Below are 17,739 nucleotides of genomic sequence, written 5' to 3'. Positions count from 1 at the left end.
CTTTGATAATTCTACGGCTTTAGTAATTATTCCTATTCTTTCATTTTCTATCCTGTCCATTTTTGGTACTTAGCACATCCACCTGAGCATCTGCGGATTAAAGACAGGGTATTTATAATTAGAACTTAAAATTAGTTTTTGTGGAATGTAAAGAACCTCTTGACATTTTATTGTGACCATCAGTGTCAGAAAGATATATTTCGACCCAGTAACGTCGCCTACTTTCATATGGGAAGTGAGCTTGTGAAAATATTGCATGACAATATGGTCAAAAGTTTAAAAAGATTAAAGCTGGGGTTCTTTCAAAGATTAAACTGTAAAGAATTACACTTAGGAGAAACACTGTATGTATTAAAGTAGTTTTCCTTTGGTTTGATTTGTAAAGGGAACTGTAAACTGTTACATGGAATGTATTCACTGACATGTAACGTAGCTATTTAAGTATAATTTTCGTTTTTAACTCTTTAGTCAGAACTACCTATCGGGAAAAATGAAAGAGAAGACTGCCAAGCGATTTTGTAGAGTGAAACACGAAAATTCCTGGTAATCTTCCATATCCTTTTTTTCCCACTGGCTGTTGTGAATGTTGTGGTCAACGCATTTAGGATGGATTCTACGTCAATCAGTTATATATGGTTGTTTTTACACAAATGGTGTTTCATTTAGTTGAATCTTGGTTTTCGAGTTTTATATCACAAACTTTTTTTTATGCATTTCCTGGCATTTTGAGGAATAATGATAATGATGATGATAATGTGGGGAAATTCTGTTTTGTATTTCTCGGGCTTTTTCATAATTTAGCAGGTGTGCCTATTTCCAATAAATCATGACATTTTCACCATTTCATATTGAAACCTTGGTATAAAATAAACACTCCTTTTGAATGATTTTTCATTATTTAATTTACGATACCTAAAGTGAGAGGGAATCCACAGATGAAAAAGGTTCAAAAAATTCTCAATGACAATGATTCAAGCAAAAATGACTAAATTTTTGAGTAAAGCTTGAATAAAGGGTACACTTATACATAAGTTATTATTTCCATTACCCCCAACATTCGATTAGGATGTTTGACATTCAACGCTGGGTAACTGAATTATATTTATATTTTAATTTATCTGCTGGATAGAAAATGAATCAACTTTGAAATTTCTTTGATTCTTACATTAAAAAGATAGAGAGCCAAGATATGAAAATATGAGAAAAGCCCTGCGAATATCTACTCTTAAAACTAACGATTCCATCCACTATAAAATTCAGCGAAAATATTCGCTATATTTCCTTTTAATATTTCATAGCTTCATTGCCAAACCTTTCCTCGATCGAGGTTTTATAAACGCAGATACGAATACAAAGAGAATTCCTAAAATAGTCCCTGAAATATTGACTATCGAAATCCACGAATAAAAGAGAGATATGTTGAAGCAAAGCTTTTGAATAAATAACACAACTCCCGGATGCTGCTTTATTTATACCCGTATAAGCTGACCGACTGGACACTGTCACATCAGGACAAAATGGAGATCTGTCTGAATTGCTATTGTGGCTTGGGATGTTTTGCCTTTTGGCTTGCTTGAATTTTCATTTTTAAATAAGGACCAGTTTTTTTATGTTGGGGAGTTTTCAAGACTTTTTTTCTACGAAGTTTACTTTTTGTTAAAAAGGATATTCTTAATATATTCTTAAGCGACACTGGTCATGTGTTTTTATTATTATTCATTTGAGAGTTTTACTAAAGTGATGCTAACTTTGCCCAACTTTCTAATTAGTTACTGTTTATTCTGATGTTATTCAGACGGTTTATGTCCATGGAAATAAGAATTTTTACGCTAAGCATATCTCCTTATTAATAAAATAACTTTGAAACAAAGAGCCAATATTCGTATCACATTGAGGAGGAGATTAGCAAAACTTCATTGCATCATATAACCTCTTCTAAGAAGACTCTTTGGGCGTGTCTCTCGTTTTTGTAATGGTCGTGTCTGGAGGCTTTGTTGAAACAGCGTCTGGGATTCTCTTGCACACTGCTAATCCCAACGTTGCTTAACATTCAATGACAGGAAAACATCGATGCAATTAGTTAGTATGTCACTGCTGTTGACTTTAAGCCTTACAATGATCCATTATCGTTCCAACCGGATGCTTATGTTCTAATGGAAGTTTTCGTAACGTTGCTTTGTTTATTCATTTATCTGTTAATATTTATTTATCAAATTTTATGTTTATTTCATGTTATGTTTCGTGTTCCAGATTGGTAAGTAGTTCTAATCCTCATCATGTACAAAACCATTAATTTCAACATTTATTAAATACACCATGAAATAGGGGAAAAACTTCGGTTTTCCTCAAATTATAATAATGAATACTGTGTTTTCAGTGCTGTAGTATTGCCAGCATCATATGTTTCTAATGCTGTTTTTTTTCTTTTTTTTTATAATCCTATGTTTTATCAGAAATCACAGCTCTTTAATGATGAATAAAACTTAATATTCTATACCATAGTCTCTCTTTTCACACACATCTTGCCACATCATATATATTACATCTTAAACTCTTTGATATGAAAGTGGGTAGCATCTATTACTGTTCAGCGGCCATTTGTCCACATGCCCCGTAGCTGGGTAGTGTGTCAGTGCATCTCAAGCAATGTTCAATAGGCATTGCTTTAAAAGGTCTTTGTTGCGTCTTGTTGGCCCGTAGTTGCACTTACTTTTACCCTTCTACTATATTATTACCTCCGCCAACGAAGTCGGGAGGAGGTTATGTTTTCACCCCAGTTTGTCCGTTTGTCTGTTTATTTGTTTGTGACAACTTCCTGGCCATAATTTTACTCATAGAAAAGTGAAACTTTCAGGGAATAATTATTATGTTGAGACATTGAAGTGATTAAATTTTGAAAATCCTAGGTCAAAGGTCAAGGTCAAGCAAAAGGAAGACCATATTAACCTTAACCCCAAGTTCGCACATGGTTGTCACACAGACTTCAAATACGTTTACGGTCTAAATTGATTCTGAGAATGGCAAGTTGGTTTCGAGAAATAAGCTTCCGTGACGGAGGTCTGCACTCTCATTTTCTAGTTATTATTATTATTATTATTATTATTATTATTATTATTATTATTATTATTATTATTATTATTATTAGCCAAGTTACAACCCTTGTTGGTAAAGGAGAATGATACTACCAGGCCATGGGATACTAAAGGGAAAGCACATCAGTGAGGAAAGAAATAAGGAAATAGAAAATAAACTCCATATTTTAAGACCTGTAGTAACGTTGAAATAGATCAGTCATATACAAACTATCGAACGAGATTTACGATAACCTCTTCAACCAAATAGAGCATAAAAAGTTGGAACTTCTGGAGTTCCACTGAATCCACCGCCAGATTAGGAAGATGATTTAACAATCTAGTCACAACGGGAATAAAACTTCTATAATACTGTGTTGTATTGAGCCTTATGATGGAGAAGGCATGACCATACCTCGGATACCACTTCCCTTCTCCAATCTTGCTGTCCAGTCTCTTAGCTTTTCCTCCATACAGCAATAGCATGTGCTTTCCCCTGTTGCGCATGGGCGATGGATACCTCACAGGCAGTAGTTTTTGGCCTTCCGGATCAAATTCATTCAACCAAATCCAAATTTGTCAATATGATAATGGTAGAAGATACTTACATCTACGATATAAGGACACACAAATCAAACGAATGGTCTCCATTCATGGATCTTGCCATAACCTCTGTACTCTCTGTTCTCTTTATTGAGGTTAAGCTCATTTACATTTATCTGTCAGTTTTTGTTAATTGAAACATTTTATTGGACAGGCCCATCCGGCCAGACATACATAGCCATCTTTAATGTCCCAATCTGTATACATAATCATGTTCAGAATGTTATTTCGTCACTTTGTTATTCCCTTTGATAGCCTTTTCTTTACTTCTATTTCTCTTTTTCTGCTTTGGAATTTGGAATTTTGTACCCGTATTCTTGTCCCACCGGGGTTGTAGCTTGGTTAATGATAATAAAACTAATAGCTTATAAACGTAAATCCAACCTAAATCCGTGTATGATAGTAGAACAAAATGAACAATTCTTTGCCATCTTAGGAACCCTGGTTCGATTTACGTACACGGTGTCACAATCTATATACGTTCTCATTATTATATATATATATATATATATATATATATATATATATATATATATATATATATATATATATATATATGTATATATATATGTGTATATATATATATATATATATATATATATATATATATATATATATATATATATATATTATATATAGTATATAATACACTTCATATGTATGTGTATCTGTGTGGCTTCTCTGTGTGGTTGTGTATTTGTTAAAAATTGATAGTAGCCATATTCCGTTAAGATTATCAAGATTTGTGATTTGAAGACCAGATAAAAAGTGAAGTGCTGAAACAATGATTTACATTAATTTTCCGTGAAAAAAAGTATATTTAGTACAATTATGAATTTATGGGCTGATGGGTGGTTGTTGTTTTTGTGTTGTGAAGAAGAATAAAAGTTACTGGAAACATAAAACAAACTTTTGAGTGGTGATATCTAACGACAAACCAAAAAGATAGCGAGCAAAGGGTTAAACATATGGAAATTCAAAATTGTTAGAGAGAAGGGTGAGTAAAGAGGAAGTGTTGATGCATTCCATGACCGGAGGGAATGGTGGAATCCAGCGATGCGATTGAAGAGAACAATGTTGAATGATTATCTGACGACTAAATACAGGTAGCAACATTACAATCGAGAGTAAATGAACCCAAGATGGCAGTACGAATGAATGCATCATAGTGGAGGAAGTCTTTATCTAAATCCTGCAAGGGGGACAGCACAATTAGAAAATATCCTTAGTCTTTGTCTTCGTCAGTTTTCCCTTACTTTGCCGTTTTTGTTTTCTCTGTGGTTGTTGAGAGGTAAAGGTTTCTCTTTGTTCCACAGAATACTAGGGATCGGCAGTATTAAACTTTAATTGCTAATTTAAGTTGAAGCTGGTCCCAAACGACTTTACAATAGGCGTACAGCTTGGCCACGATTGTTTTTACTTGTTTGACGAGTCACACACATCGAGAGAAAGGAAAGCTTTCATCGCCTATTGATTTGATGACAGCATCTAAACGAGGTCAACGACTCGGGTATTAGAGAAAATATGTATAGATGTCTCGAGCCAGAAATTACTCTGGACCAGCAAAAAAGAAAAAAAAATGCGCAAACGCAGTCGCTGTTTCCGCAATTTCTGTTCGGTGGACTTTCGTTTCTGGACCTTGGTACACGACAATCTATTTTTCAGCAGTCAGATTCACGCATATTCTGCTATAGTGATAGAAGGAATTATTGCATTGTTTACCGTCTTTAAACAATATTTATTTTTAGAAACTTTTTTTTCTTTTTTTTTTCATTTTTTTACCAGAATCAAAATATCATACTTCATGGATCTTCAAGATAATTAGGAAAATTACACACCCTTAAAGGATTTCAACACATCTCAATGTAATTTCTAAGTATCCAGGTTACCTTGGGTAATCTCACTTGAAAGTAAGTGTTAAGGAATGGGATGCAAGCTGAACATTATTGCCTTTAAAAAGTTATAAGTTCGAGGCACTGATATAAATCTGTGGATACAGAAACTTTTGGTGAAGTATTGTAGACAGCATGGAGAAGGGATTAGCCTCTTCTCTGGAGGCTTAAAATAACCATAGCTTTTTTTCTCCCTCCCCCCCAAAAAAAAAGAAGTTATTATCGCTGTCCTGCGTAAAGAGAAATTAATATGCATATGTATATTTATATGTGTATACATATATATTTTTATATATTATTCATCATATATACTATATATATTATTTATAGATTATATACACACACACACACACACACACACACATATATATATATATATATATATATATATATATATATATATATATATATATATATATATATATATATATATAATATATATATTGATTTATCATATATGTCATATTACTATATATTTATTCATGTTATATATTGTATATACTATATATCATTTACTGCTGTTAGCGGTCTTCACCAATGCCTTTGCTGTACTATTCTCTGGATTATAATTTATCTTTCTTTATCCATATTTTTTTTTTATTTACATAGGCCTATATAAATAAATTCCAGGATATTACGAATAAGATTTAGTGACATAGAAAGACTTGGCATCTAAATTATAAGAAAGAAATGGCCGCCAATTATTGACAAATGTGTTGTACAAAATTAAATGTATGTTTTCTCTGTTTTAAATAGGCTCCATGTCCAGTATACTATTGTTGAGTTCTGGGAGAAAAACTTATACAAAGTTTCGAATCTGATTAAACTGTGGCTTTACTTTTTTTTTATTTATTCATTTATTTATTTTTTTTTTTTTTTGAGAGAGACGTCAACTGTTATCTCTGTTGATGATATAAATAAAAAAAAAACTCTTGTACTCCGCTTAGAAAATTATATGGTAAACAATGCAATTCACTAAATATCTTTAAGTGTGCCCTTATTTTTTATGATTCATTGTATTTTTTGTCTTCCGGAAAGCCAATGCGAAAAAATACACCCCTGCCATATTTTTTTTTTCTTTAATATACACCAACTGGCCAATGTTTAACAAATTTACTCCTATTCAAATGCATGTGTATGCATAAACCAGGTCTTTTTTATTTTTTCATTCATATCCGTGAACCATGGCTAAAGAATACTCCAAATATAATTTCCGTAATAAGTCTTAGGTAGAGGAGATGATAATGATAATCACAATAATATTGTTTATTGAAATATCATCCATATTGTTTAGTAACAAAATATCCCTAAGGTCCTTGCGCTAACATCTGAAAACCAAGAGAGGAAAGGTAGCCGAAAATTATCTTTCCATATCCTATAACACGTCTAATATTCCTCGAATGAACATTATCATTTTTGGGAACTCAGTGCTGTTCCCCCCTCAAACTACTTACTAATGAACGTCGATAATGTTGAGTAGATATGTTTGAGTCATATATTATTCTAGGATAATGTAATTTATTTTCATAACTGCTACTTCTGCTTAGAATGTTTTTCTCTTATTTTTCATTCACGAAACGAGTTCAAATGTATATATTGATGCTAGAAAATAGAATAGTTATTATTATTATTATTATTATTATTATTATTATTATTATTATTATTATTATTATTATTATTATTATTATTATTATTATTATTGTCTAAAAATGTATATTGTTATGATCTACAGTAAGCAACTAAAGTCATCATGTAGCTTAGCGAGCTTTCTTATAAAAGATTTCCATGGTTGAAAATGGAGAAAACCTCAACCGAGATAAGAGAATTAAATCTTTTGTGATAGTATAGTTTTCATTTATGTTTGGTTTCATCGTAGACTGATGTCTCACTAGGTAAATCCTGAAACACAGTTAGCACTTAGGTTCCGACTCCTTTTAGAACCTCTGGTGAAATGATGGGTAGCAACCTTGCCTTTCATCTGAAGGGGGTCGTGTTTGATCCCAGTAGGAGGTAGAAATTTATTTCTATTTGAGCACGGTATTGCGTTGATTTTCATTCATATTGACTCATTGGGGGTAATTAGAATTAAAAGCAATCAATTATGTCACCTGGTTGGTCGAGAAGTCGGGGAAAACTCGCTGTTATTGAGATATGTCTCATCAGGTAAAGCCTTGGAGCATGTTATGGCTTTATAATTCCCAGTGCTGTATAGAAATCCATTGATTGTGGTCAGAAGGGTTGTATGATTATAATCACGAGGCCCTTCTTTTCAAACTTTAACAAATGGGAATGGGTGGGTCTTTAGTTACCTTTATTATTGAATTGTTAATTAATAGATTACAAACAGTAGTTGTTAATGGCATCAAAATGACCATAGGAATGTAATGTTTGGTGTTGTGGGTCCATTGCTTTTCTTATCATATATGTATGATATGTAGGGTTTGTCTTAGAAATCAGGCTTGGTACATATGCAGACGATGCTACGCTCTTTACACTAATCCCATCTCCTGAATGTAGACATATGGATGCTGATTCCCTTAAGATATCTAACTAAAATCAGTGCATGTGCCAATTGTGGGGCAATGAGGTTGAACCTTAATTAAATTAAGGACAATGGTTCCTCGACACCCAGTTTTTTGTATTGCCAATGTCTCTTAGACTAATTTATATACAACTTATATATAATTCTAGTTGTGATTATTGATTGCAGAGTTAGTTTTGGTTTGTCTTCTCTTCAATTGCATAAAAATGGCATTTTGAGAAAGTAGTTTAAAAGATTCTCGGTGTTAATCTATCCTGAAGAAATATTTTAATTCTTTCATTGTACCTCGTTTCGAGTATTGTTCTCCTGTCTGGTTTTCAGCTACTTATTCTCATCTTAATGTGTTAGAAAAAACTCAGTTCCCTGTTCCTGAAATGAATATTAATCTCTGGCATCGACGTTGTTGGTTCTTTGTCCTTTGCAGTAAGGTCTACACAGACTGTACCACCAGGCGCTTAGTACTAGGTATACAAGATAATGCTAACAGACTTGCCTTCTCCATCATGTGTCAATATTGTACTACATTCTCGATCTTTTATTCCAGCTGTAACCAGATTGTAGAATAATCTTTGTAATCTGGTAGTTGAATGCGTTGACATAACTCTCGTTTCATAGTTTTTATGACTAATGTACAGTATTTTAACGTTGTTATTTATATTGAAATGTATTATATTTCTAATTCATTGCTTTATATATATAATTTATTGTTAGAACCTTATTTTCTCTTCTCTTTGAGCTACTTTTCCTATTAGAGCCCTGCTTTTCCGACTAAGGCTTTAACTAAGCTAATAATAATGATAATAATGGATTGGCAAGTGAATAGGCTCCTTAATGGCATCATTATTTTCAGCAATGCCGGTCTTCAGTGTTCACCAAATGAATAGATCAATAGATATTATGTGGCCCAAATAGATAAGCCAAATATGATATGAAATATTATAATTGCAATTAGGGTATGAACGGTTTTGAAATATGCCAAGAACCACAAACAGGAATAAAACTTGGCTTGCTTTTATTCGCGCCAGAGTTAAGTCCGACAGCTGCCAGACAAAGTTAGACTTTCAAAATGTAGGGTTATTCAATTCAGCCTAATTAATCGTATAGAAACAGAATAGAGGCTTAAAATTGTCGAACGAAACGGAACTGGTTAAACAAAAGGAAGTCTGAAAAATCCTTCTTGAATGTTACATATATTCCCCAACACGATTCCCTCCTCTTTTTCGTCTTTCCATTTGCCCTTCGTTTCACCATCTTGAAGAACGTGTCTAATTCACTAATTAGGCAGAAGAATCTCCCTAAATGAAGGCGCTAATGAAGGACTCCAGTGATCAGCTTCAGTTAATGAGTTTTGTATAAGAAATATTCACCCTCAATACACATCTCCCACGTGCCCCTATTTCACGAGAGTCTTATCGATTTGTATTTGGTATTATATTATTTAATTTGGATTTAAATGAAAATTAATGTTTCCATATTTTTTTTTTCACAGAGGCAATGCTTTTCCTTACAAACGCATATAATTAATAAACGAAATACCGAATAAATATACGCTTCTTTAAAGAATACGTATTGAAAACCAAATACTCATTTTGAAACGAAAAAAAAAAGAATTGTTGACGTCGTGTCGTCTGAATGGGAAGGGGTGTCATCCGTGATACAATGTTCTTCGGGGCAAAAGCCAATGAAAAGCCTCTGAAAAGCCTTATGCATTTATTCCTCTGTCAAACTTAAGGTTATCAGTGATATATATACTTGCAAGAAACTACTTTACAGCATAACAAGAGAGGGAATCCGAAAATCTTTTCTTATTAGACTACGTCACAACTTGCCACGTTAACAGAGTATGGATGCTGATGTGCTAAAAGACGAATTGTATGCACTAATTTATAAAAACCGGTAATGGAAGTTTCATGTTGTAGTAGAGCTTACGGGTGATGAAAATACGGAATCATTTATGGCGATACGATGGTCTGAATCATAATTAAGATACTAGTGAAATTTTAATCTTGATCACTACAGGGAGATACAGTATCCTGTTTTGCCTAATATTCAGATATATAGAAATCAAAATCAATGGAATGGACGGGTAACAATTGGCAAAGGAGGCAAAAGAACACGAATAACAAAGATTCTTTATACCGCGAAAAAGAACGAGAGTAGGAAATAGACAGTGAAACATAAGTCTGTTGACGTTTTTACTGACCATATCAATCAGATAATCTGCCACCATGCCTTGAATACACTGGTTTTCTTTCCACATATCCTGAAGAAAATTCAAGAATCATTAGTTTTCACCAATCCTAAATTGTAGCTAGGGTGCTTTCTCATGACCGGGCAGTGCCTCGTGGACAAACATTACCAGAACAGGAGGGGGATACACAGCGAGCACCAATGACATCAGAAGCAAAAACACTCTTGGCCAAAACTCACTGTTAAAGCAGTGAACGGTGACGCTGCGTGCCTGGCACACGATTCTGTAATTAACTTATGGCTGTAACTTTTTGTCCACATAAATGTTATCGTCATGGTTGTACATAGTTGTTTCATCTTTAAAAAGATCGTAAAATGTGTTGCGTTTATGTTCCTTTATTTTTCCTAGTCTGATTCATACCCTTCTTGTAGTTCATGAAAAATTGTTCCATGGATTCTCTTTGCAGTGCTTTCTGAGTGTAGCAGTTATAATGCTCCAGCGTCGTTCTCTTTATTTTCATTTCAATCTTGCTGCTGGCCATAGCAGTATCTCACGCACTACACTGGAACAGCTAACTTACTTTTGAACCCAAAAGCTTGGCTGATTTGAGTACATCTGCATAGCCTGTTAATGCAGTGTTCTTCTATTGCTTAACGTGAATGATGGAGAAACACAATTTTGATATGCACATATAGTTCTTTTTTAGATCCATGACGTTAACATCGATATGTTTATATTGTTAGGCGTTTATACATGTAGACTTGACGTATGTAGCGTAACTTGAAGTGATGTGATGTGGTTCAATTAAATTGTGTTCCTATAACAAACGGTCCAAATATTCCTCAGTAAATACCAACTTTCGTTATATCCGTTCTGTATGAAATCTCTTTTTAAACTGATAAGTTTCCTCATTTGTTTACAGGAAGTCATTGTCGATTACCAAAAAGTTCACGTGACCGAGAACTATGCATAAATTAGCTAAAAAAAACCAACACCGAGTAAACAATTCATATGGCCGAGCGTAGAATTGTATTCTTGGGGTATTAAAGCCAAGCGTAGAATTGAACCAGCAAACTACCACACAGCAAACCTTAACATTAACCATCGCAATAACTAGACAACACAAACATTATTTACAGTTAATCGTTGGGCATCAACATTACTCGACCTCTAAATCGTATGATTTACAAAAAATAATATACGATGCATAACTAATATTTCATTTCATACTACAATACGTGAATAGAACATGAATAAAATAAGCTTAAAGAACGAACATTAAAACGATAAACACAACTAAAATAAAAATGAGTTTGACAAACAGATATGAACTAGAAATATCAGTGTCAATAATATCAGTGGATAATATCTATAACACTTGATCTTCTTTTGAAAGTAAGAGTACGAACTTGCTCACTGGTCTGTGCAGTTCAGAAGATTAGGTTTGAAGTTTGACGCTTCACACAACACCTTTGGAGTCTGGCAGTACCTCTGTTACACGTGCTAGTGGCCAGTGAAGTCTTGGCGTGTTCTCGTCTTTCAGGAGCACGATGTCACCTTCCCGTGTATTTCATTGTTGTTTGTTCCATTTGGGGCGTTGCAGGAAGCTGACTATGTACTCCCTTTTCCATCTGCTCCAGAACAAGTCCGACAAATATTGTACTCTACGGCACCTTTTTCTCGAGTACACATATTCCGGTTGCGAAGGTCCCGGTATTAACCTCTTGGGTGACTTCATTTGGAGGATCTGACTTGACCTTAGTGGTTCCATGTCGTCAGGATCATCAGAACAGGTCGTGATCGGTCTTGAGTTCACAATATATTCTACCTCGCAGAGAAGTGTGTGAAATGATTCATCATTGAGGCGAGTCCCGTGGTTGTAGAATAGCGCAGATAGAACTTTCCAAATGGTACGGATCTGGCACTCCTATATGCAGCCCATGTGCGATGCCATAGGTGGGTTGAGTTTCTAGTCGATATTCATGTACAGTAGTTTGTTTTGGATTTTGTTTTGGTTCAGATCTGACCAAGCCTTGTTCAGCTCATTCGTGTTCCGATAAAGTTGGTCCCGTTGTCGCATCGGATTTCTTGTACCGTACCTCTGCAGGCTATGAAGCGTTGCAGGCAGTGAATAAAGGAATCTGTTTCGAGACTGTTAGCAGCTTCCAGATGAATGGAGCGACTAACAAGAGAGGTGAATATGACGCCGTAACGTTTGAGCTCTTTGGGGCCCTCTTTTATAATGAACAGCCCGAAGAAGTCTTCGCCTGTGAATGTAAATGGTGGAGCGGGCTCGAGACGATCTTGAGGTAAGTCAGACATTTTTCGTTTTTGGCATGGCTTTCTCATTTTTCTGCATGTTATGCATTTATGGAGTTGACGTCAGACAGCAGGTTGATTGCAACAATCCAAAAGCGTTCTCTGATTGCTGCAATGGTGTGATTTCTACCAGCATGGCCGAGTTTCTCATGAACATCTCGTACGATTAGAGTCGTGATGTGCGAATGTTGTGGCAGTAGCATTGGATGTTTCACGTCAGAGTCCATTGTGGCTTTCGAGAGGCGTCCTCCCACTCCCAGAGTTCCGTCGATGAGCACTGGGTCGAGGCAGAATATCGTACTTGTTTTTGGTAGTGAGTATTCTCTCTTGTCTTCTTTCGTGGTTGTTTTCTTGAGATTCTCGACCTCGTTTGCAAAGGTGATCTTTTGTATAAAGCAAACGATTGCCTTTTCAGCCTTTTGCATGATCTGTGCGGTCCTTAAATTTATAGTTTGTTCTTTGTTTCATAAGAAAGCCAAAAATGCTATGAATACTGCTACTGCTCTCTTCAGTCTCTCCCACCTGGAGAAATGGGTGATTAAAGACAAACGGTGAGCCTTCTTCTGATGTAGCAGTAGTAGCTAAAGATATAAAGTCATCTTCTGTAACTTGTGGTTCGCTGCTGAGGTGCATCTTTGCAGGGCATTCTGAAGCCGGTATATTCAAGAAATCCGGACCTTCCAGCCAATGAGTCATGTCTGACGATATCACAGAACCTACACCACGTGATGCAACGTCTGCTGGGTTCAAATCAGTGCTTATGTACTTCCACTGATTAGCATTGCTGAAGTCTCTTATTTGACGGACACTGGAAAACGCTTTCTCTCAGCTCTGATGTAATAAAGGACTGTTGTTGAATCTGTGTAATAGCAGATTCTGTTAAGATGGAGATCAAGCTCAAGGGTCATATTCTGTCCTAAATTTACAGCTACAGCAGCCGCTGTGAGTTGAAGCCGTGGGATAGATGTTGCTTTCAATGGAGCAACCCTTGCTTTTCCGATGAGAAATGAAGTTTTCGAATATCCAACCTCGTTTGAGGTTAGGTATGCAACAGCGCCATACCCAGATGTACTGGCATCTGAGAAAACGTGCATCTGAAACGCCGTATCTTTTGCTTGCTGTAGTAACTTTAGACATCTCGGATTGTTATCTTCTGAAGGTTCGGGGCTTCGCTAATCCATTGTTTGAAATGTCGTTGGTAATCATCAGGCACTTTGTCATCGTAGGTGAGAGTGGTTTCTTTGCAGAGGTCTTGCAGTATTTGCTTTGCCAGCAGCGAAACCAAGGGGGTCATAAATGGAAGATACTAAGGAGAGAATTCCTCTTCTTGTCAGCAGTTTGTCTGGTAACAACAATGAGAAGCCAAATGTATCGGTTTCGACGACCCAAAGTATTCCGAGGGCGTGCTCGGTAGGCAGTGGGTCATAATTGATGTCTCTTGTCTTTAACTCTTTGGATCGATCGTCAGCTGGGATGGTGTTTAGGACTGAGACGTCATTATTTGTATATTTACACAGTTTGAATCCACAGCCCCTGCAGGCGGCAGTCAGTTCATCAATCAGAGAACTGGCTTCGGTGGCGTTCGGTACAGACTTTAGACAGTCATCGACGTAGATGTTCCGCTTAATTGTATGGGCGACTTCTGAAATTAAGTTGTTTCCTGTATCTGTGACGCGTCTAAGTGCGTAGTTGGCGATACTTGTTGAGCTCACTGTGCCGAACAGGTATACCTGCATCCAGTACTCTTCAAGTTCTTTTGATATGTCACCGTTCGGCCACCAGAGGAATCTGAGATGGTTGTATTGGTGTTTGGGTACTTTCACTTGGTAGAACATAGACTCCACGTCACAAGTGAAGGCTACCGGATGTTCTCTGAATGTGTTTAGAACACCTATCAGAGAATTGGTGAGATCAGGCCCTTGCAGCAACTGATCGTTTAAGGATATTCCATTGAATTTAGCACTACAATCAAACAACACTCTAATTTTATCTGGTTTTCTTTGATTGTACACTCCATGATGTGCCAGATACCACACATGTCCAGATTTGGCTGTGAGCAGGGAGTCTGAGATACGTTCAGCATAGTCATTCTGGAGTATCTTGTCAATGAAGTTGACGTAGTCTGAGTGGTACTTGGGATCCTTTTGCATTTTCTTCTTTTGATAGAGTGCTCGTTTGATTGCAAGGATCTTATTATTTGGCACCATTAAGTTCTGATTCCTGAAAGGGACAGGGATCTCAAAGTAACCGTTTTTGAACACGACATTGCTTTCAGCCTTCTTCATGAATGTAGTATCCTCTGGAGACAATCCTTTCTCTCCAGGATACCTTGCTACCAGGCTATCAAAAAAGTCACTTTTCAGAATATTCAGTATTCAGTTTCGGGAGAGAATTTCAGTAGCCTGCTCAATGTCCTCGGTCACAATGCGATTACTGTTTACTCGATGTGTAGACATTACGCTGTTGTCTTCTACCCGGGAGCTGACTGTCCATCCATGATGATACTGCAGAGCGAATGGGCCTTTGCTGTCTGTTGATATGATTTTCGGAGGCTCCATTGCTAGTGTACAAATACTGCCAATCAATAGACCGATGTCTATTTCTGGCATTACTTCAGGAATCGATTTTGCCACGTCGTAAAGATATGGCCAGTGTCGTAACAGTTCTGGACGTGGTATTTGATCATGGCTCACTGAAATTTCTTGTCTGGAATACGTTTTTGGAAGCAGTATACCATTCTGGCGTTTTATATCACTGACGACGAGATCTGGGACAAGGTAGCTTTTGACTATGCTCTCCCCATGCATAGTTTTCAGACGCAGATTTGTTTGAACACCGGAAGCTTGCAAGTTATCTTTCATTTCTTCTGATAGGAAGCACCCTGTGCTTCCTGGGTCATAGAGGGCATAGGTAAGAACTTCTCGGTTGGTTCCCCTCTGTTTTATACGAACAGGTAGTATTGCTTGAAGAACCATTGAGGAACCATGATAAATAACATTGCTGGTAGCTGTATCTGGAGGGTTTTGGCTGGATTCCTCTGTACGGTTTTGAGAATATGAAGATCTGTCAGAGTAGTCTGACCTCCAACGTAGTTTGAAGCCATCTATATGCATGGCTGTAGGATGACCTTTGCCACATTTGTGACATTTTCGCTTGTTCATGCACCCCTTAGATGTATGATTCACACCGTAGCAACTGAAGCATCTACGTTGCTCTATAATAAACTTTATTTTCTCTTAGAGAGATTTCTGCCTGAAATCTGCACAGTTATCCCGATTGTGATTTTTGCCGCAGTAGAAACAGGAGGGTGACCCAAAACCACGAGTTCTACTTTGGCTCTCATGATTAACTTGCATAGCAAATGCAGACTCTATTGGTGTCCCTTTTGATGGTTTACTAGAATTCAGTTCTCTATGCATTGCTTCCCTGCCGAACACTGGGTCATTGACAGACTCTGCAGCGTTAATAACAGACTGGACAATATCACCAAAGCACGAAGACCTGTTCTCGAGGAGTCTGTGTCTTGTGGATTTTTCGCGCCATTTATTCTGGAGATAACTTAGCAATTTCTGGACCACCACCTGCAGGTTTGGTGCGTGATCAAGAACAGCTAGGTGAGTAAGTGTTTGCATGGCGCTGAAGCATTTTAGCAAGTAATGCGAATATCTTTTCAGACATTTCCCTTCGTCTGGTTTTATCGGCTTCCACTCGTTTAGTTGTTTCAAGTATGCCATGGATGCTTTATAAGGATCACCATACTCTTGTTGTACCAACTGTCTTGCCTGACTATAGCCTTGGTCTGCCTGCATGTATATACAGCTGCTAATGAGGTCCTTAGGTTCACCGTTGGTATGCTGTAGAAGGTAGTAAAGTCTGTCACTGCTACTGGCTGTTCTAGAAGAGATACTGGTGTCAAACGCCAGTATGAAGTCACTGTATTCCAGAAGATCACCAGTAAACTTGGGAACTTCCGGTGCAGGCAAAGCTAAAGGTGTGGCTATACCACTAATCTACTGCTGTGTGGTGTTAACTGGAGGTGAATTAGGCTGTAGATAGGGTGCACCAAAGTTACTGTTCACAGGTGTATTTATAGGCAGATATGTATACTGTTCTTGATTTGGAAACGTTGATGACATGGCATTCGAAGCGTTGACCGGAGGTGCAAGAGTGTTAGTAACAGTCTCTGAAGAATTTCTGGGAACAAATTCTTGTGTAGTGCTGGGATTTGAACTGGGTAAGCTGGCACTATTTTCCTGGGTGACAGGCAGTATAACCTGGTTAGCCATATTGCCACCGTTAGCCGTGTTAGCACCTTCACTTACACAAATTCCAGGAGCAGCTACACTAGGTCCAGTGACCATAACATTCATGTCCTGATGGTTGGGTCATTGCACAATAATGCTGGTATGTGTCTCATTGTCTTTGTTACCAACATTGTCATCGCCAAGGTCATTTTCGGTTTCTGCAAAATCATGTGCTTTTGCTCGAGTCTTAGCTATTTTGATATCCAATAGAATCTCTTCTGTGTTTGCCTCCTGTTCCTTTTTCTTTGTCACAAGTTCTTTTTTTGGCAAGCAACTCTGCGAGGCGTGCTTTGGCTCGCACCTTTTCGGACATAGCCGATTTGCCAGAAGGAAGGAAAGAACGTTTTGAACCAGATCGACTTAAAAGACTCTCCAGGTCTTCTTCAAGTCTTTTTTCGTTTATGGCTATCCATTCACCAGTATGGTTTCGGAAATGCAGAATGCTAATTTCCTTGGTCTCATATTTGGACAATTCCTGGTCTTGCTCCAATTCGTCTTAGATGTTATCCATGATACAATTGAATTTTTTTTTGTACTTATCGAAAGCTTCGTTATATTCCTCTAGACACATTTTCACCAAGTGCAGGTTGTCAGGATTTGACATGAGGCCTGTGAGTTCATTGCGTTTTTTTCGTTACGTTGCCAAGTGATGATCTCAATTTATTTTTCAATGTTCGAATATCAACTGTCGTACCCGAGTTTTCGACGGGAGCACTATTCTGGACAGTCTCATCAGACTCCTCCATCTTGTCTGTAGTTGTTTATAACAGGCAGTAATTCCACTTCTTAAGGCTCACGTATAAGAGTTATAATAGAA

At 36.8% G+C, this 17,739-nt stretch overlaps 2 protein-coding genes across 2 annotated transcripts; both read right to left on the bottom strand.

Moving 5' to 3' along the window:
• Nucleotides 1-13,835: 13,835 nt before the first annotated feature.
• On the bottom strand, nt 13,836-14,903 carry LOC137645482 (uncharacterized). Its single transcript, XM_068378287.1, has one exon. The coding sequence runs from the start codon at nt 14,901-14,903 to the stop codon at nt 13,836-13,838; it is 1,068 nt and encodes a 355-aa protein (XP_068234388.1).
• Nucleotides 14,904-15,854: 951 nt separating this feature from the next.
• Nucleotides 15,855-16,988, bottom strand: LOC137645481 (uncharacterized). Its single transcript, XM_068378285.1, has 2 exons — nt 16,691-16,988; nt 15,855-16,603 (listed from the first exon to the last, which is right to left on the bottom strand). Exons 1-2 carry the CDS (start codon nt 16,986-16,988, stop codon nt 15,855-15,857), a joined length of 1,047 nt encoding a protein of 348 aa, XP_068234386.1.
• Nucleotides 16,989-17,739: the final 751 nt, after the last annotated feature.

Source organism: Palaemon carinicauda, chromosome 8 (assembly GCF_036898095.1).
Source record: "Palaemon carinicauda isolate YSFRI2023 chromosome 8, ASM3689809v2, whole genome shotgun sequence".
Lineage (NCBI taxonomy): Eukaryota > Metazoa > Arthropoda > Malacostraca > Decapoda > Palaemonidae > Palaemon > Palaemon carinicauda.
This window is presented reverse-complemented; position numbering and strand designations above follow the sequence as displayed.